This window comes from Diadema antillarum, unplaced genomic scaffold, assembly GCF_040938485.1.
Source record: "Diadema antillarum isolate AM-2024a unplaced genomic scaffold, OU_Dant_1.0 seq00001469_RagTag, whole genome shotgun sequence".
Lineage (NCBI taxonomy): Eukaryota > Metazoa > Echinodermata > Echinoidea > Diadematoida > Diadematidae > Diadema > Diadema antillarum.
In genome coordinates, this window is record NW_027272208.1 from 178659 (window position 1) to 199847 (window position 21189).

Consider the following 21189-nt stretch of genomic DNA (forward strand, 5'->3'; position numbering starts at 1 on the left):
CGTTTTCTCTCTTTTTTTTTTCTTGTTTGATGTCATTTACAGCTGCAAACACTTTAACTTGCTGTATGCGATTAAAAGGAAATTAATACAGCAAATAATCATTTCTTTTGTGAAAGTGCATATGAATACCATTGTGAAATAAATGATTCAGATTCAATTTATATTCATTTTTCGACAAAAGCATATAGACATCACTTTTTGGTAACAGAAAATAAGGTGCGTAAAACTATATAAGGTGCGTAAAACTATGTAAGATGAAAAGAGTGTTCAATATAGATTGTATAACCCTACGATAATCATTCATTGTCATAAAATTCAATATCACACAATAATGTATATATATAGGCACAGTATAATACGCCGTCAATGAGTTATACCTTTTAAACAAATACTTATTATGATACAATGGTGATAAACTTATTGTTTTAATAATTTTTTTGTGTGTGTCCCACTAACCCCTTTTATTGTACTTTAAACTTAGTTTTACCTACGGTGCGTCATTACAGTAATTACACAATTAATTCATACGGGTTTTTTTTTTCTTGACTTAATTCACTTCGGCCATGCCGATTTTAGTATATGTCAGTCTCGTGTATTAAGCGTATTGTTTTGTGTATGTGTGTTATACTGGTGTGTGATTTTTATGAAGTCTATTGTACTCCAGGGTTTTATCATTGTATTTGTTCACAGGGCTCCCCTGGAAAGCAGTTGAGGAACTGAGGGGTCTACCCTGTTTAAATATGACGGAATGAATAAATAGCTAGATAAATGAATACAGTCATGGTTAATATGTTTATGAATCAATAGTAGCCATGCATGATGCACGCGTTGTTGGGATTTCATCCAGAAATGACGGAAAGACAGACGACTAAGTTAGTACACTCAGCTAATTTATTTTAATGATATTGTGAATAGCGAACTTTTTTTCAAAGATATTTTATAGTTGTGATAGATTTTTGAGAGCGAAAATCTACTAAATTAACCAAACCTCGAGGCATTGCATGAATTGCGGCCATCATGAAAAGCTACCTTTATAGATCCAACACACTGAGTGGCAGTAAATGTATAAAGGCCTATTAACTTTTCAGTGTATAAGGAAAATGCAAACCATGCATGAAGTATCAGTTCGATGTGAAGTCATCATCTTTGATTTTCAAACATCCTCCAAGTGATTTCCGCTTTCAAAGCCATCTCTATAGCGGCCGTGTGTAAATAGGCCAGTGTATTATTGATGATGGCAATCCTGTATTATGCCAGTGGATATCTAGTAACAGAGCAGAATCCATCAACCTCGAAGCCTCGAAATGTCTTTACTGTATTATTCAAATTCATCGAAGAGACACGACAAAATAATAAAACATGCATTCTCACCATATCATAGATTAATGATGGTAGGTGTTGTTTTATTCTTCATATCTTATTCACCATGCTTGCCTCTGTGTGTGTCAGATGCACAAAATTCATAATAATGATGGTGCTATATATAAAATACTGAATGTATAAGTATACATTTCAATTAATTTGTTAACTTTCCATTTCATTTTTAATCTAAACATCATCCATTCTGTCTGTTCATTATGTTCATTAATACAAAGTATTAAGCACACACACGTACACGAAATAGTCTTGGGGAAATATCAATAATGTATACCACTATACATATCTCGTAAAATGCATATGAAAGCAAAAACATCCAGGTTCCAGCATTAAGAATCATTAACAGGGTCCATTGACCGGAACTTGTCGCTTCAAAATGCATGGAGATCATTACATTCGAAAAAGAAATCGGAATATTATACCATTATGACGTCCTCAAGAAAACAATAGCATGAACTCACAGGCTCATCCCCACTTAATAACTAGTGTACAGATTTGCGTTTCTGTCAAGTTTACTCCATGGACCGTTTGATAATTACCTAATATGCTTATTTGTACACAAACACAGACATACAAACACACACTAGCACACACACACACACACACACACACACGCACTCATCGCAAGCAAAGAAACGCTTTTTTTTCACGCACCTGCTAAAATTTTCAGAGGACTAGCCTGTAGCCATAATGGTAGACCTTTCACTTTTCCTGCATGCCAAACAATATAGGTTTTGATCAGTGTCGATGTAATTACATCAGAAATATATAGCATACTATATAGTATGCGCTTCCCCAGCACCCAGCCTGTATCGCGTTGCATGCTTTATCCATTATTTCACTCTAGATTGTGCATGGTCTCTGTGGATTTCAGGCAAAGATAGCCCCTGGGCAGATCTCCGATTTTGCAGGCAATCGTGCACTTCATTCAATTCTTCTCATCAGTACATTTATGGTCCGCAGTTTTCATTCTGAGGAAGTTCATAAATTAATTGACCCTTGACCTGAAGAACTGACATGTAACCCTTTTCGCACACGACAAATATTTTTTCCAGATTAATTCTAGCGAGCAGCGACACAGATATAATATTATAAGAAACAACTGCATAATACATGAGGATTGGGAATATAATTTCTTATCGACCAATATCAATCTTATACCTCCATGCTACTCTCAATTGATTAAAAAAAAAAGTAGAATGACAATACTGCTTAGAATGACTTGCTTAGTATACATGAATGTTTTGTTGGGTTGCAATAATATACCTCGTGATGAGGACCAAGGGAAGGTTTGAAGATGATAAATCATTACTCCCAAAACAAACTAACAAACAAACGTGATTTGATGAACAAACATAATTGATTAGTAGATATGTATTCTCTTTATCTGAGGCCAACTTGCAAAACAGCGGTCTTGATGGTCATACAACATTGAATAAAGCAAACCCTGTTTTCAGACTCTTCCGAATGGTATCCACGAGTATGAATTTCTTTATTTCTATTTACGCTGTCATTCTACGACGACCCCTGTGTATGCCATCGCGTATAAAGGTCTTAAAGATGAATGAAAGTAGAGCTCCATCTCCGGAGGGTAAAAACGATTTTGTTGTTATTGTTGTTGTTGTTTCCGAAGTAAATCCAAAAAACGACAAGCATTATCACGGTCAAGGAGTTATTTTGTTGTTGTTGTTGTTGTTGTTGTTGTTTGTACGAGTTCAACTCGTATCGACTCTCGTCTTGAAGGTGAAGTGCATGATTACGATTTCAGATCGGATGCCGAACAGATTCGGATGGTAATTTAGCAGATTGGATTATTCTGTTTATGATGAAACGTTGATGGAGATCAACGGACGGAGGTGTCAATGAATTCAAAACTCTCCAATAAACCAATAAAGCTTAATGGATTTTCGTGTCGTGACATGCAAACGCACCGTGTTGCTCCGGGTCCGCGTTCAGCTTTTACCAACGCATTTTTATTGTCACTATGAATGATCACTGACCTGATACTGTATTACACGTGTTCGTGGATCCTCGATGTATTAACGATGTATTTGCATCCTATAAAGATCGTCTTTTCACGGCCATCAATGGTGCTACCGAGCATGAGTAAAATCACCCTTGCCAACCCCCCCCCCCCCCCTCCTTACTGAGAATTGGTTCTCTTCCTTGAACAAGTTAGGAACCCTTCCTGAAATTTACCAATGTTCTAGAGAAGGTTGGATACCGGGGTTAGAATGTTATCATTTTGTCTTGACGCTAAAACTCAATGCCATGCGCTGCCAAGCACATAATTATCCAAGATGCGTAATGTTTGGAGTCCATGATGATTTGTTGGCGGATGTGAAACACGTATCCGTCAATGTCAGACCTCCTCGTGGCTGCTCATTTATTTTGTTATGGATATACAAACCGAGTTTTCAAGCATGGCTGCATTCGTACAAAGACTTCAATATTTATGGCTATACATTATTATTACAACGCCCTACGCTATACCAATTCCCCATCACCCCACCTCATGATACCTTTCCCACACTGCACTGGGGCAATGGAAGTGGTTGCCATAGCAACGATACACTTCACATCCAAGCTTGTCCCGATTCTGCGCCGTTGATCTCATTATTTTGTTGGAAACAAATAGAGAGTTGGATGTCACTGCTGAGCGTTTCGGCCTTCCTGAGCTCGTCTCCCTGTGCATGTCCCAGGCAGAATTAAGGCTTCACTAAGGTCTATCGAAATCATAGAAGGAGCCTCGGCTAGCGTATCTAATCAGATTGGCCTCATTTTACCTGAGGTATGGAAAGGTTGAATGAAATGTTCTGTTGTAAGACTTCTTCATTTCTGTGTTCCTACATGTCTTTTTCCCCCTCCCTTTGGCCTTGTGTTAATGTATATGGAAAGTGATATGCATACATTTTTGCCGTACAAAACAATTACTTACTGGGTATATGTGGGCCTATACGGTTGTTTTGTTTTGGCCGAGTGGAGCAGTGGACAAGGCTATAGGCATAATGTAGTCTCACTTCAAAAACACCATAAGTGCTAATATATCTTTCTCGTGATTAATGTTTCATAGGCCCTACCTCTTTGTTACAAGTAATTTATGGGCCAACTGAAATTGAGAGGCATGCATGCATTTTGTAGTTACAAACTTTCCGGGTAGGCCTGTAGATTACACGGCTGCGATAGAGTAGCACACACGCGGCCCCCTTTCCCACGTAAGATATCGTTGTTATAGGTCATCACAATTAAGATCAAAATGATTTGATACGAAATACTAGTATACATCTTCTGCTTATCAATCCCATGCCAAGAAGGAGAAAGTACAGGCTATATAATAGTTCATCTTTTCGAAGGGTCCTACAGTCCAATGGGAGACTTGTGACCGGGTGATAACATCGTCAACTCTGCTGATTTGACTATGTGGTTGCAATCAGTGATTTATGACAACATCAGAGTCTTTTAATGCCAAAACTGCCATCTTTTCGGTGTTTACGATGTTTATTAAACCTTTTATACCACACACCATTTTGTTTTAGCTTTACTTAATTCATTACAGCCAACATTAAAAATGATGAGACATTGAACACCTTTAATGATGCGTTGTCCATAGCACTTCCTAGTAACACGTACTGTTTGTTTCAGTTTTTCTATATCAGGTTCGCAATACCGTGTCCTGTCGTAAAATTCGCTGTGAATACGGTTTCCGATAACCTTTGCAACAACTACAGCTTTAAGCTGTTCTATTTACATGCATGCGTTTTGTTCGTCCGCCGATGATAATACGGTGCGTCCCGTAGCCTAGCGATTGGCGTACACATGTTTACTCTTTACCTCGAGAGGGGGCACAGGTTCACCTGTTCTGAAAACAGAAGTTCTGATTTCACGTACACTATCGTCTGCAAATGTCATGCGTTTCGCATGGCTAGGTTATCTTTGGTGTGGACAGCGCGATATGACGACGGATCTATCTACTATAACTACGATTTCGAAGACGCTATGCAGTATTCTTGATTGCATTGGTACCTTCCTTGCATTTTGTGAACACTGATACAGTCACAAGGATTGACAGTTGACGCTCCCATGATCTTGCTTGTTGATGCTGTTTGGTATATCATACACCATTTTCCAGGCATCTGTACCTGATGGTAAGAACACGAGATTTCACTCATGGTTTGCAGTGCAGTGGAAGTATATGGATTGCCTTTTAACAATTCTTGCACATAGAAAGCAGGACAAATTCTGTATATAGCACACTAATCCGCCTAGAGGCATTATGTGCAAAATGTTCTGCACAGAAATCGCCGTGCCATTACAGTTCATAGGTAGATAATGTTTCATACATAGAATTTGAGACATGTTTGATTTCGTTTCATGGTACGTGTATCGTCAAAGTAGAATATTAATTTTCATCCGGAAATATGACTAGACTATTCTCAACACCTCTGAATAATTGTGAAAGTATTATACAGGAATTGCTCTCACAAAATGATTGACTGGTTCGAAGTAGTTCAAACTAGATTAAATTGTTATTTTTTTTACAGATCTGATTAAAGATCTGACAACCATAAAGTTTATACTACACAGTTTAATAAAACTTTATGGACATGAGATACAAAGGAGAGCTCCCATGCTCTTCCCGTATAAACTGCAACAATGGACAACAGGGTATATGATGTGATGACAATCATTTGTAGTAAATTTTGTCATAATAATGATCTATATAATGTGCATCCATTAATTCTGTCGCATAATTTTGTAGTCTCTCCGGAAATTTGGATTTTTCTCCTTTTATGACAAACAGGAAAAGGAACGCTTGAACCCTCTAATTCTTTCTTCCAATTTGTTTGTTTGTTTTTTATCCTTGAATGTATATATCTGATAGGAATACAATACAAATAATGTATTTCTATAATAGTTACATTGATTCTTTGTGTATGCATGTGTTTCAGTCCACCAATCAATATAATTTTATGATAGATCTTTAACCTGTAATTATCAGCATTTATAGGCTTCTAACTGACTGTGTATTGTGTCTGCTTAGATACGAAGAGTGCTGATGACACCATCTCATACAAGACAGTGGTGCAAGGGTGGAGAAATAGATGATTCAGAATGTTTCTTGAATAGGAAGCAGTTTTGTAAATGCTAAACATCACTCATTTTCTATAGAGGAGCGGATGACAAAAAGGCAAGGTGATCTCCCCCAGCATTGTTGTAACCTTGGTGTGTCGTTCACAATATCCCATCACTCGGTTCACGGTGCTCGCACAAAACATTTTGCCCGTCAGACATTAATAATGTTTTTGACTTCATGCAGAAGTCGAATTCAATATTCATGCAGCATCAACGAAAATGGTCGTCTTTGATACCCAGGGTAGCCTCATTCCCACAGAGCTCTGTCACTATGAATTGTTACCGCATACATACCGCATTATTGCCATGATTTAACAGGGAGTAAGTTCTACACTTTGGTCCAAAGGGATATCGTGTAGATACGAGGGCCTTATCAATCAGTACTTAAGTTATACTCTTCCTTTTCTCTCTTTTTTTTTCTTTCTCTTTTTTTTTTCTTTCTCTTTGTTACTTGCTGTTTTAGCTTTCAAAATAGTTTCTTTATTATTACTTTGTGTCCTATCTCCATTGCAAAACAAATTTACATTGATACTTTTTTTTCCTGGAACACGCGGTTACAAGCTTTGCTTTTGCGGTTCCTTCGTATTTCACATGTTATAGAGAATTAATTGTCCTTTATGTACATATATATATATATATATATATATATATTATGCTGACACACTTTCTTTTAATTACCAACCTTATTTCATATTTTGTATTTTGCTAATTGCTTGTTTGTTTGTTTTGTTTTTTTGTTAAGTACATGTACAGATGTGTTGTGAAATATGAAAATAAACAGCTGGAACTGTTCACTGTGTCTCAAGTGTAAGACCAGTGCAGTTTCAGCAGTTCATTTCAAAATTTAAAAAAAAAAATTCCACTGATGGGCAAGACTCGAACGCAGAGATATCTCGTTCAAGAGCGTTTTAGAGCAATTAATATGCACCACCATCCATAGTTTCAAGAAAACAGAATAATATGATTTTAATACTTGATTTGCCATATACTATCTAGACTGATATTCATCCTCGCGTAATGTCCAGGGAAGCCTGGATTTTTTTTCCCCCAGGGGACTGCTAAGTGTCAGGTTAGACGATGCTAAATATCGAAGCGGCACTGGCAAAGCACGGATGCAAAAATTGGAAGTGTTCCCGTTCTAAAATCAATTTATTTGATTAACCACACAACAGAGATCCAGGGCATAACCGGTTTATCAATATATCATCACATTATTGTTATTCACGGGAACTTAATGAGCGTAATGCGTGCCATAAAGGACGAGAAAATAATAAGGAAAATCGTGTATATAAGGTTAAAATTGACTTGTTTAATATTCCAAGGACGTTTGTAGTGCCCAGGGCTTTCTAATTGCTCGCTGCATGACGCACTTAACGGATTAATAGTTGTTGCGTGGTCTTGAATGTTCATAAAAACGAGACAGTGTCAGTCAATGGCGGCGATTTCATGCAAGGAGTGGAGGTGTTGAGGCGGAAAACCGAAGGCGAAATTATAGTTTTAGACATGGTTATTGTTAGATATACGCTGAATAGTTTTATTTTCGCAAATAGGCTTTTGATTATGAAAAAAGGGTATTATAGGCCTAACACTGCGTATATGTACAAGTATATACACTGCAAAAAGTCCGGTGTTAAATAGTGAATACCGAGCTGGTGTTAAATTTTCGGTGCTCATTTATGGTGTTAAATTAACACCTCCTGGTGTCATTTCCAAATTTTGAACTGTTTTTTGAAGAGTTTCTTAGTAACTGCACTTCTTGTTGATTTTTAATTTAAACAAGACGATCAAGAATTTTACATTAAAATACTAGATTTTTGAAAAAATGTGAAAATAAATTTACACCACAGTAACACCAGCTGGTGTGGTCTCTTATTGAAGCTGGACGGGTGTTAAACCATTGATATTAACACCAACAAATATCAAATCAACACCATGTGGTGTCATTTTTTAATTAACACCAGTACAGTGTCAAAATAACACCAGGTACAGTGTCAAATTAACACCACGAAGTGTCAGGTGAACACTTTTCAACACCATCACAGTGCATTTTCAACACCTGTGGGTGTGGTCCTCTATTGAAGTTTGATCGTTGTTAGATTTAACACCCGTGGTGTTAAATCTAACACCGATGTTTTTACAGTGTATAAAGTGAGAAATTAACAACTCACGAAAATAATAATGTGAACATGTTTTGTCATGGTTTTTCAACATGGGAGCCCTGCCTTTGTGCTGGTCAACATGTTAGACTTGTATTGCTAAATGATTCTGAACTTTTTGTGGTGTCACAACATTCATTTCTCCTTATAATCCAATCAAATTACTCTCTTATCGACCCAATTCTGCATTGTGACGTCAACATGTTGTCATTTGTTTTCCCACTATAGTAGCTGATACGATCTCACCAGTTTATTAATCAATTTGGTCTTTGACGTACAATGTGTTGTCGATATGACGCATAATATATACGCAATAAGGTACATTGTGGACTTTGCTTTTAATTCCATCAATATCAACACACTGTCCGCCACGAATATTTTGTAACCTGCTTTCAATCTGAAATCCTTTTTTTTTTCTTTAAATAGGATGATTCGCCTGATCCTACTCCATGAGAAGAAAGTCGAGGCGACACGGAAGATTTCCCTGCACGCTTTATAGTCATAACGTGCGTTCCACCTCAGTGAGCTCATCGCAGTTCACTGCTGAGTCGTCGGGTTGAGTACCACGTAGCTTCAAGAGAGTGCTGCCAGCAGTGTCAACGAGCAACACAAGTCACGAGCACGAATCAGTGCCCGGACCCATTTTATCGCCGTATCTTCGAGGAAACAACCAAAGGACGACATTTATACATTCATGTGTGCCTGAATTCGTGGGATTTCCCCCCCAAAATGGAACAGAACAGACTGTCACCAACTTGATTGACTGATTTGTAGTCGTTACTCGAAAAGTGGGTGGAAGTTTTCGAATGAACAGTACCGTCGACCCTCCTTGAAAAGCAAGACAAGCAGACGACAGTGTGAAATCGAGCGTGAGAACGTGGTCGCTGTTACCATGGTATCCGCCGAGAAGGAGACAATACGGGTCAGTATATTTTATCTTCCTCTTCTCTTTCTTTCCTTAATAGCTCAGTGGATCGGGATATTGTTTGCCAACCCGAGTCGATGAAAGTGAAAAATGTGCGATGCTAATCCAGGGGTTCCACAGACAGACACAGCCCTATAACATTGTGAAGTGGAAGCAGGAAGCTCGAAAAATGACAGCATGATTCTATATTGTCCGTTATTTACGAGGTCCGCAAAGAAAAGATCTATCGCAACTAATCAATTGCAGGTCATCAAGATAAGAATATTTTAAAGATATGATATAGTCTTCAGATATAGGCATATGAGCATAGTTTTCTACGTTTCTGAGTCACCATATCAAACTTCTAGCTTCGTGCAAACCGAGTTTACTACGATCCCATAGCGCCAACCGAGCGTGCGACGGTCAATAATGCCGACAATACACCCCCCTGGAGTGATCGTATCTCAACCTGACCAGTATACTGCAGATTTGTCGATTTCATTTCCTGCAAAACTTAACCCTACAAACCCAAATAAACCTTATCATAAGGGTATGAGGATTCGAAATGAGTTAACGTGCAATCTAACCACAGCTACAAGACTGAACCAACGCCATTGACCATGTCAGTGGCAAAAAAATGTCTAGCCAAGTATCGATTTTCTTTCCGCTATGTCCGCCTGTGTTTGATATCGCGACGAGATAATCGATACTATCGCGGTCGTTTTCAAAAGGCTTCATCACAACGAGCTTATGACAACGCAACATGTGGTGTGGATAAAAACGTTGTTTTTGGAGTCTGTACTCACCGACAACAGATCGAAGCGGAGGACATGAGTGAATGGTCGCATTAATTGATTCGTCTCCGCTGCGTTCAAATTGCGTGTTCAGGATAGAAATGCCCTCTTTCATTTTGATATCTATCTTACTCTCTATTTTCATATCAGTGGTATATTATCATTGCTGATTGTCAAAAAAAAAAGAATACAGCATAGCTATAATATTCCAAAGATGTATGCGGCGGGCATGACATAAAGTTATTCTTGTGCCGTATGAGATTTTCAGTGACAGCAGCTTCAAAATTTATAAGTGTATGGGGGATTAAGAAGGGCAAGGAAATGAAGAGTTTTAAGTGTAAGGATGTTTTTGGTTGTCAGATTAAATCGTATATAAAGATAGAAAATGCTATGATAAGAGAGACAGAGATGAGACGAGGGTTCTCACTGAATCGTAGGAGCTTAACAAAACGGCTGTTGGGTATACCAATAGATTGAGCTTCTCGCAGTGAATAAAAATTGTAGATAAGACATGCTTGATTAGCTGCGGTGCACACAAACACATATACACACACAAACAAATTCATAAAAATACACAAACACACACCCGCATACACGGAGGACACCATAATACGCACATAACGACATACAATTACAATATTATTGTTAGAAGACTGTACTTATATACCACCTACCCCCATACGCTTTGTTCATGCCTGAGGAAATCGATTAAAACTTGATTTGATGAATTATTAAACAAAATCGCTCAAAAGACATCGATCGGATATCTGTCCGTGCGTGTAGTCGAGCCAGCCTGTCCTCATGACCCCGTAGGCTGCCTGGAAACGACGGAGTATTGATTTCGTTATATATATAATCAACTGACCAATCTGATATATATATATATATATATATATATATATATATATATATATATATAATTATATAAACTGGTAATGCATTTTTGGCCATTAAAGAATAAACGATGACCAGTTTGTTTCTTCATTTCTTCGTGGAGCCAATACGTGAAATCTCAACACACACACACACACACACACACACATATGTATATGTATGTATATATATATATATATATATGTATATATATATATATATATATATATACATATATATATTATCTTCTGATCTGTTTTTCAAGCTTGCCTCATGTATGATAAACTGTGTAAATGATTACGTACCCGCTGCCTAATGTCAATTTATTCGCCATTGTCGTGGTTGTATTCTCGTGGAATGCAGAAATATCATATTTATCGTCTTCTGCAAATTTGCATTCTTTCCTCACCTCTTGTCCATGTTCCCTCTATAACATGCTGTAGCTATTCTAATGCATTAGGTGTTCCCAGAGTTCTATAAGCAATTTTCAGTCATTTAATTTCTGATTTCATTTCTTTGAACTTTCCCACTTCAATCTTACCTGTTAAATGCATAAGAAAAATTAGTAGTAGTTGGGAATCGTCTGGTTTGATTGGATGTATATCTTGCGAATTGGCCCAATTTTGGAAGCCACATACAGTCATCCTTAAGTAGAACGCTACAGTGATACCATTCCCGATGTTTTCATATACCCTTCGTCTTTGTTTTCTCCTGTTACAAACAAGAGACTGTTCCATAAAAATGAATGCTAACTGAAGGAGCAAAGATGAATTAACCCTGAAACTTGATAATAATTTTGGAGCACATTTTTTGTGTCACCGTTTTCTCCTCTCGTCTTCGTTTTCTCCTGTTACAAACAAGAGACTGTTCCATAAAATATGAATGCTAACTGAAGGAGTAAAATGAATTAACCCTGAAACTTGATGATAATTTTAGAGCACAATTTTTCGTCTCTCATCCATCGGTATTAATTTTACGCTAAATTACATTCTCAATTTTCCAGCGCCTCTGTTCTGCCGTGCAGGAGGGCAGAACGTCAGAGGTCGATACCATTCTTCAACAGGGGATGTTCATCAACGCAGATGAGGTACTATTTTGTTGATACGTCTGTATAAGCTCTGCAGAATCATATCATTATGAGTTTCACTTCACATGCAGCGATATAGAGACAAACTGTATGCGACATTTCCTGTGTTAGGTCTTTTGGTGAAAACATTTTCTTGCTTTCGTTTCTTTTGTGTAGCTCTCCGTGTGGAAGGTATAGTGGGATTTTTTTACTTTCAAAATTGTCTTCGTTCTTAAGCATTATATCCAAGACCATCAATTAATTCAAATTAACATAAGAAAACAATTATTTGACACTGCCGATGGCCAAGATAAGAAAGTAATTTTAATTTTGAGTTCATTGTTCGACCGACTGCATGAAATCAAATTCTTTCTGCTTTGCAACGCTGGTAAAAGTAAACCTACAATAGTATCTGATGTCACTAGGTATTTTTCCACTGATTCGAATTTATATACTGCAGTAGCCTGCGAGGAAAACCTCCATTATTAAGGACGACGCCAAAATTGAACGTGAATTTAATAATGCATTTACAAAACTTGCGGAATGACGATGCTTCATTTTCGAGGATCAAAGCAGGTGCTCCCTTCCGCTTTCTGAATATCTATTTTTTCCAGCGTGTTCAGTAAACGGCGAGAGTGAATCAATAATCATAAATCATTATGGCTTCAATGTACACGTTGTGTTTGTATGAATTACGTTCATGTGCACACGGACGTAGAACAATACATTTTTTTTTTCAAGTCATTGAATATACAGCCAAGTTTGACAGTCACCATGCACCACCCCCCCCCCCCCGACAAAACTAAACGTTAAATTCTTCTTGTGTACCGACATACAATTTACAAGCTAAACGACATTTCCACTGCTTTTTTACGTTTTATGTACACTTCTTTATATTTCTGCCATTGTTGCCATGGTGATGATAGGGCGGCAACATGGTTGCTAAGTCTCTCTACCGCAACCTCCTCATGCTGGCCGTAGACTCACTGCAGGTGGAAACAGCCAAGCTCCTCATCAATCGCGGAATCGACGTCAACCATAAGACTTGGGTGAGGATACGGTTTATGATAATCATGCAGGGGCGGATCCAGGAATTCCGTAAAGAGGGGGCGCCGGCCTTTACAAAATTAAAGCCCCCCACCCCGCATTTTTCTATTTTTATTTCTTTTGTTTTAATAAAAAGTAAAGGGGGCGCGCCCGGTGTGCCCCCGCCTGGATCCGCCACTGTCATGGTTTGAGAAACCATGCAGGGTTGCCTCTGATAGCGTATCTAAGCTCTGTCCTTTATGAGGAAGCCTCCCATCACAATTTGCCCATGCGCGGCACCACCCGGTACACCTGGGTTAAGAGGTACAACATCTTGTCCAAGAAAGTATCGATCCTATAGGCCTTAAAGGGATGATATAGTATTGGTTGTGGTGAGAATTCAACTTAGATACTAAGAAACCACTTTTGAAATATTGTAGAGTATACAATTCTAAAAGGAATTCAAATTTTACGTGATGCAAATCAGTTTGGAAATGGCTGAGATATCAAAAAAAAAAAAAAAACAGAGTAAAATACGCAATCCTAATAAAAGGTGGGTCCCATCTTCTAGATCCCTTTGTTTTTGATATCTGAGCCATTCCAAAGCCAATTTTCATCCAATAAGCTTTGACTTCCTCTCAGAATGGTACATGCCCTTTCATATTCCAAAGGTTTCCCATAATCTCACCAAAGACGTTGGAAACCTGACATTCCATCTCAACCAAAACTATGCCATCCCTTAACCGTTCAGGAGCAAAAATGGGAAAACTCTATTTCTCCTTTCTTTCTCTATCTCAACGAATATTTTCTACCCATACATGCATCCAGTGTTGGTTTAATCATCTACTATACCAAATTTGCTGCTTTGTTTTGTTTTTGTTAAGACTACGTTTCAATGAAAATCGCTTCCGGTATGTTTGATGCCTCTGCTGCTGCTGAGACCAGAGTCTCGTTCACTACAGCATAAACCGACCGTAGAGCGAAGAAGACAATCATTTGCTGCCACACACGCAACACCATCAGTATCATCTTTGTTTGTGTTCTCACAGAAATGCAAGAATTGATATGCAGTTGAACCATGCTGGACGATTAGAATGCACACACTTACAGACAAAAGTGATTTTCTGTGGATTTGTCTCTATTGCAATATGTTGCAAATTGAATTGTTGTCATGTATTGGTGGGATTCATTCCCTATATTTGTGCTGTTTAGGTCCTGCATGCTACGCTGTTCCTCACCAAATAATGATATTATCTGGAATACAGCCACATCACGCAAGGCAGTGAGATGAAATTGATTTCATTCTATTTATAGGATATCTAAGGACAGATACCATCTATTCTCTTTGAAGAGGTATACTCTAATCGCTTTACAACTCAAGGGAAACATTCCGCCTGTCGCTTAAAAGCTGAAAGATAGCATCTATCGTGTTACCATGGTAACTCCATGGTCGTACTTGAATCAGTGATCGCCGCTCATGATGTAATGACATTATCTGCATGAAGTGAAATTATACCAAAGCGATGAATACCACACGTTTGGTACATGTGTCTTTTGCATGCATAGGGAGTGAATGGCAAGCAAGGAGCGCGGGAAATGGCGACAGAAAACGGGCTGGATGAAATAGTCGAACTTATTGACACCAGGCTCCCTGTTTCAAAGGTAAGACACACAAAAAACAAACAAACAAACAAAAAAGAAGAAGAAGAAGAAGCGAAAGTTGCACCCATGCATGTATATACACCAACAAACGCACAAACATAAAGGTGTCTTTGCAAATGCCTATATTATCTTCATAAGGTGATTTATAGAGATAACATATTACATTGACATTGCCACACACTTTTCCTTTGGTTTGTATAATTAGAAATCTGTCCGTAAATGAATAAACAAACAAACAAACAAACGAGAAAGATCACCCATACTAAATCTTCACAGATCCAGAATAATTTGATTCGAATGATATACAGATATCACCCTTTCGAGTCAGTTGAAAAGAATATTAATTGATAAAAATTTGTATGGAAGTCAATGGGAAGCTTTGCAAGCGATGGCACGACTAAGTTCCCGCATCTAAGCCACCGATGTCACTCTTTCGTGGCAATACTTTGAAATACCATTCCTTCGTTAGTTTGTGTTTGAGTTTAATGAAATATCTACCATTGTGTTTGTTGGACTTCACTGCATTTGAATAAGAACGTTGAATTAAATTCCCATCAAATCTAATACACGTGTTTCATCCTGGTCCGAGTGATTCAGTGGTATAGGAATTTAGGTGCATCACAAATATCAGATAGTACAGACAATACGATTATTTCGTGAATGGGGGGGGGGGGGGATGGTAAGAATGTGTAAGGAAATTTGTTCAGTTCTTAAATGCAGTATACTTGTTTAAGCTTAAGAAACAACTCAAAACAGCAACTCAAATATTCAGGGCAAACAGCTAAATACATTCGCGACCTTACAACTTTTAAACTCTAAGATCGCATCTTTGAAAGTTGAACATCAAAGCTGTGAATATTTATGTGTTAATCTGCTCAATCAATAATTTATTTTCCAGCCCTTTTTGAAGGCCAAAAGTTTTTCACTCTTATTCAGTGTTATGAGGAAACTGTTCAGCATTATACAGGCCTCTCCATAATGTTTTCACACATTGGGTTCCTTAAGGGTACAGCGTGGCACTGCCAGTAGAGGTGTAACGTAACACATCAAGGGTGGCAGTATAAAATAGAAATATCTCCTCTTTTCCTTTCAGCGATTGTTTAACGCTGTCACGGATGGTCAACAAAGCACAGTAGAAAACCTCGTGAAGCATTTAGACGCCGATTTGAACATGAAAATTGTGAGTATCCTACTTCTGTCAAGTTACAATAATGATTAACAGAATGATATCTACATAATAGTATACAATAAAGTATATTAAAGTATGGTCTGTCCTTGGCTCTATTATTCATACCATACCAAATTGTACCGAGATATGATTACTGTCTTGAAGTGACGCCACATATTGTAGTGGTCTTCTCATTCAGCGATGGTGGCACCAAAACTCTAAAAATGCATAACTTTTCAACGGATTTGTCGATTTTCTTCCAAATTCGCTGGTGTCTTTTGCTAACATTGCTGCATTTACTCAATCCACATGTTGGGTTTCATGTCCTCCTATTAACAACGTTGAGCTGGATAGGGAATGAGTGTCTTTAAATCAAGCCTTTGAACCAGTCTTTTTTTTTTCCTGTGATTGGTAAAAATGGAATATAAAAATCACACACTAATTGGCAGGACGTTGTCACTGATTGAGAATGCTTGATGGCTCTGATAATTCTATTTATTGAAATAAATTGTCTCGTGATTTCATTGATATCGAACCTTGTTTTTTTGTTGTTGTTGTATAGGCCCTAATTCCGTTTTTGTTTTTTGTTTTTGTTTTTTCTTGTGCAGGACTTGTATGGGGACAAAGCGGCTGGATGCAGCGCCTACACTCTCCTCATGGTGGCGCTTAAAAACGGTCATGTCGAAATCTGCAATGTCCTCATCGACAAAGGCATCGATCTTGACTTCGAACACCAGGTATATAAAATGAAGCAAGAAACTGCTCAATACGAAATAATTCATGTTTGGCTTTTAGAAGCAACTCAGTGCGTAATGTGCACATTACATTTAAGAAAGAAGTGAACATATACATTGAAGAAAGAAGTGAACATTTTTTTTTCGGGGACCTGATTGAAAACCGTATGAACTACTGCAGTATACTTCTTTACACCAAATTCACTATGTATGGCCAAGGAGGCAATAGGCGAGCTCGCCAAACCTCCTTGATATGATTATGACCAATTAAAGAAGTACAAGTACAGTGTACCTGTAATTGTAAGTCATGCATCGCAAATGTGTAAATTCGTTTCATCAGGCGTGAAATTACATTTAGAAATTAATAATGTCCAGTTGTGTTCAGCTGTGTTAGGGAAAAAACAAACAAACACAAAGTCAACAAACTAACTTGCTTATGCAAAGCCGCAGGAATTCAAAGTCGTATCATATCTCTATAATTCAGGAGTGGGACCGCCCCGATGCAAACAGTGAGCCAATCCTGGTCGAGTCTTACGATGCGCGTAAACTCGCTGATGACATGGGCATGGTGGGCGTGGCCAAAGCGATCGATAAGCGGAAAGGAGGAGTCACTGCCGTGGCAAATGGCAATTCAGTCCCACCTGACACGGTGGCGAACGGCACGTCAAAGATCGAGGTATCAATTATTTGTCTTCAAACAATGAAATTTCATATGTCTATCATCATTTTGCCATGTTTGCATGCCTTAAAAAATTGATGTTTTTCCGTAATGACTGTACTTGCATGAGTGGAACATAATGATTAACACGTTGGAATATTTTGACGAAAAAAGGCTTAATGTACTTGACTTTATGGAAAGTTATGACTTTGTACCTTTGTGTGCGTGTGTGTGTGTGTGTGCGCGCGCGCGCGGAATTCTAAAAACAAAATAATGTCACATTCAAGCTTTGCTCCACAGAAACAAAAAAGAATATAATCTGACCAAAAATGCATACTATTAGAATGAAAATTTCGCCCAAATATATATGACTCCAGAATTATGCTTATGATTTGCCTATATCGCAGTAGTGGATTATGATAACCAAAACACCAATATGATTATGATAAGGTGAAGAAGAGAAGGGTGAAGACGAAAATTGCTTGTGAAATAATAATCGCATGGTGAAACGGTGACGTGCTATAACAGTTTTTGATTACAGTACTGAAGCGACAGGCCAGTTAATTGATTTAGTCAACTTTATGGATAACTACGTTTCTTTTAAATCAACGAGTTATCCGATCGACCTTTTGTTCCCGATTACGTTTCAGACGTTGAATTCCATTTTTCACACATTAGATGTTGTTGTAGCTGTAATACGTCGGGTGGTTCTGACACTGATAATGATATGTCACTAATATAAAACTCATAATTATGCATACGCGTAGAACAAAAGATTTAGGCACCTGTGTGATATTACGACAATTTTTTTTTCTGATAAACGGGGTATTTATAAATTAGCCCGACAAAGAAATGACCAACCGCATGCTCTTTACAGATTACACGCAAGTATTGAAATGTGAATAGGAACAAGAGCGTTGAGTATGTGAGGAGGAGGGGGGGGGGGGAGGAGGGTTCAGTATGTTTGAAATTTGAATAAGTCAATTCACAGTTACAATTAGCATGTGCAGATTGACGTAACGGCAGTCCTCTTGAAATTGACATGGTAACTGAGGTATTTGATAAACTATAATTCTATTCATGAAAACTATGTTATAACTATTCATGTATGAAGCATAGGTGCTTATCGAAATGTACAGGTGGATGTGTGTTCATTTCAATCAAATGAACAAAAAACAGTTCGTGCAGCACTTACATGTAAATTGTCGCTTCCATAACACTCTGCTTGGCTAATTTCAACTGATGCTTTTCTAATTAAAAGATTAATACATATTTGAAAAGTCTGTGGTTCGGAGGTCACTAAATAAGTGTAAACTGGCTTATACGCTATGCATCCATTCAAATGATAGTGAAGTTTTGTAAGCACAATAGTGAAAATTTTAACAATTGTGAAGTTTTGCTAATTTTCAGAAATCAGTTCTTGAACAGTCAATATGAATAAATTTATGCAAATGAGTGAGTTGATGATGTTGCTTTATAACTTGGAATATAATTTGTATACACAAAACACAAAACTTCTACATTTTTTTAAACACAATCATGACCCAGTCACAAATCTTGATAATCATAATATCTGACTGATCATTATCTTGAAATTCAGCCCTGAATAACACTTTATTAGCACAACATTTTGATTTTTCAGTTGTTGTTAGTTCTGTGTATGTGATGAAAGGAAAAATGGAGAGGTGATGACATCATCAGCTAACTCACTTTGCATATTCATATCAACTATTTTAGAACTGCTTGTGTTTCGAAAATGAGCTTATCTTAACATTCCGTGGCTTCCTTATATTAACCGATCTTAATAAGATTTTGCAAAGTTGTTTGTCTTTTTTTCCCTTCAAGCTATTTCTGGTACAGAAGTGTTCCTTATTAACCCGACCTAATATCCACACAGCAATAATCATACTCATGAATTACTGTTCATCTATTAACGTGTTCTCCATCATTAACTGTCCACGCATGCGCTGTATAATGTCGACTTGTCAAGAAATCGGCACCCATCGTTTCTTCCACGCTAACCGAGGTGGATCCCCGCACATCTCACTCGAGTCTTCGGGAAACCCATGTGAGCATGCTCCATTCATCCCTCTCTCCCTTTCAGGCGTTTATCATAATATATGGCGCTCTGTCATACCAAGAGTGTTCCCGGTAATGCTTACAGTGGCGGATCCAGGAGGGGGGGGGGGGGCGCACTGGCCGCCCCCTTTTTTTTATAAAAGAAATAAAAAGAAAAAAGAAAAAAAAAAGAATTCACGGGAGCCTTCTTTTTTGTTGTTGCTGTTGCTTGGCAGCTGATTAAACCCCTTTACGGGTTTTCTGGATCCGCCCCTGGCTTATGCTGTCACCATGGCAGCAGCCGATAAGTTATATAGGGAGTTGATGCAATTGTGTGTATAAAAAAGTTTTTTTTTTTTATTGTTCCATATTCCATGTTTCCTAGTAAACCATGATACATAACAATAAATTGAACGTGTGATTGTCCTAACAATGAATAAGAGAATTAACAGGATCTATATGTGAATTTACATAGAAGCATAACTTGCAGGGTCTGCTCCTTGCAACTTGCTAGTATCAGACCTTTTAGAATGAAAATTCAAAGTGATTGCTACTTCTGCAGCAACAGACCCTATCATGATTCCAAAATTTGTGTAATTTTTAAACGGTGTTTTCACAGTATACTGAGTTGTTGGTCGGTCAATCTGTTACTTTGCGGATTGTTTCCCCGTTTTGTTTTTTTGTTATTTCCTGATCACTGTCTTAACATAAGTTCTCTCTAACACAAAAAGAAACGTTCAGTCTCTTGATTTTGTTGAATTCTTGTTGCGAACCTTTGTATTGATATCTGCACGTGGCGTTGATGACCAAAAATACCTTTTTCTCTTGATCCCTTTCATGCGTCTTTTTCTATCATTTCTCGATTGCAATTTTAACCCGTACGTGTAAAGCTATGCTTAAAATGCCTAACAACTTAACACAAGTGTACCACCTGCACGCTACAACTGCATCTTTCAATGTGACAAACTGAGTTTACATTTTTGTTTTTGTTTTGTTTTCTGTTCCTGTCCCATTATTCTTTGTTGCCAGGTAACGAGACATGACGACACAAGAGCAGCCGCGTGCACCTGTGTGATAACTTGACGATTTCCCCTTTTATTCGAGGAGCGGATGTTGTTTATAGGACTGTTATAGATGCAATCATTCACCAGCTGAAACATTGACATGTTACATATATTGTGAATCATTGCCATGGCAACATTCCAGTGACGTCACCTATGATTACAGCGGTGTATACACCTTGGATAATTCAAGTGATGGGTGTCTGATTTGTACACCTGTAATCAAAACTCAATTCTGCTTGTATGATGACAATACATTTTATAAGTAGGTGGAGCTCTCCTAACAGCCAGTGGCCTCCACCTTTACGTTTCTAGAAGTGTAAAAGATTGAAAAGTGCCTCGGTGAATAGAAATGCGCCAACATCGCCACGATGATGCCATTTCCGGTAAACCTCGCAAAAAAACAACAACAACAAGCAAACAAAAACCCCTCTGAATGGCGCGTCGTTCTCAGATACAGCTCGATCTGTATATATCTCATAAAAGACGGGTTTGACTCGTCGTTGCGGATGGTATAGA

The 21189-nt window shown here is 37.9% G+C and overlaps 1 protein-coding gene across 1 annotated transcript; it reads left to right on the forward strand.

The window, feature by feature from the left end:
* Positions 1–9558: 9558 nt before the first annotated feature.
* LOC139709762 (uncharacterized) lies at positions 9559–20692 on the forward strand. Its single transcript, XM_071621723.1, has 8 exons — positions 9559–9588; positions 12241–12324; positions 13230–13352; positions 14896–14991; positions 16085–16171; positions 16768–16896; positions 17378–17569; positions 20639–20692. The coding sequence occupies exons 1-8, from the start codon at positions 9559–9561 to the stop codon at positions 20690–20692; spliced, it is 795 nt and encodes a 264-aa protein (XP_071477824.1).
* The last annotated feature ends 497 nt before the right edge of the window (positions 20693–21189 follow it).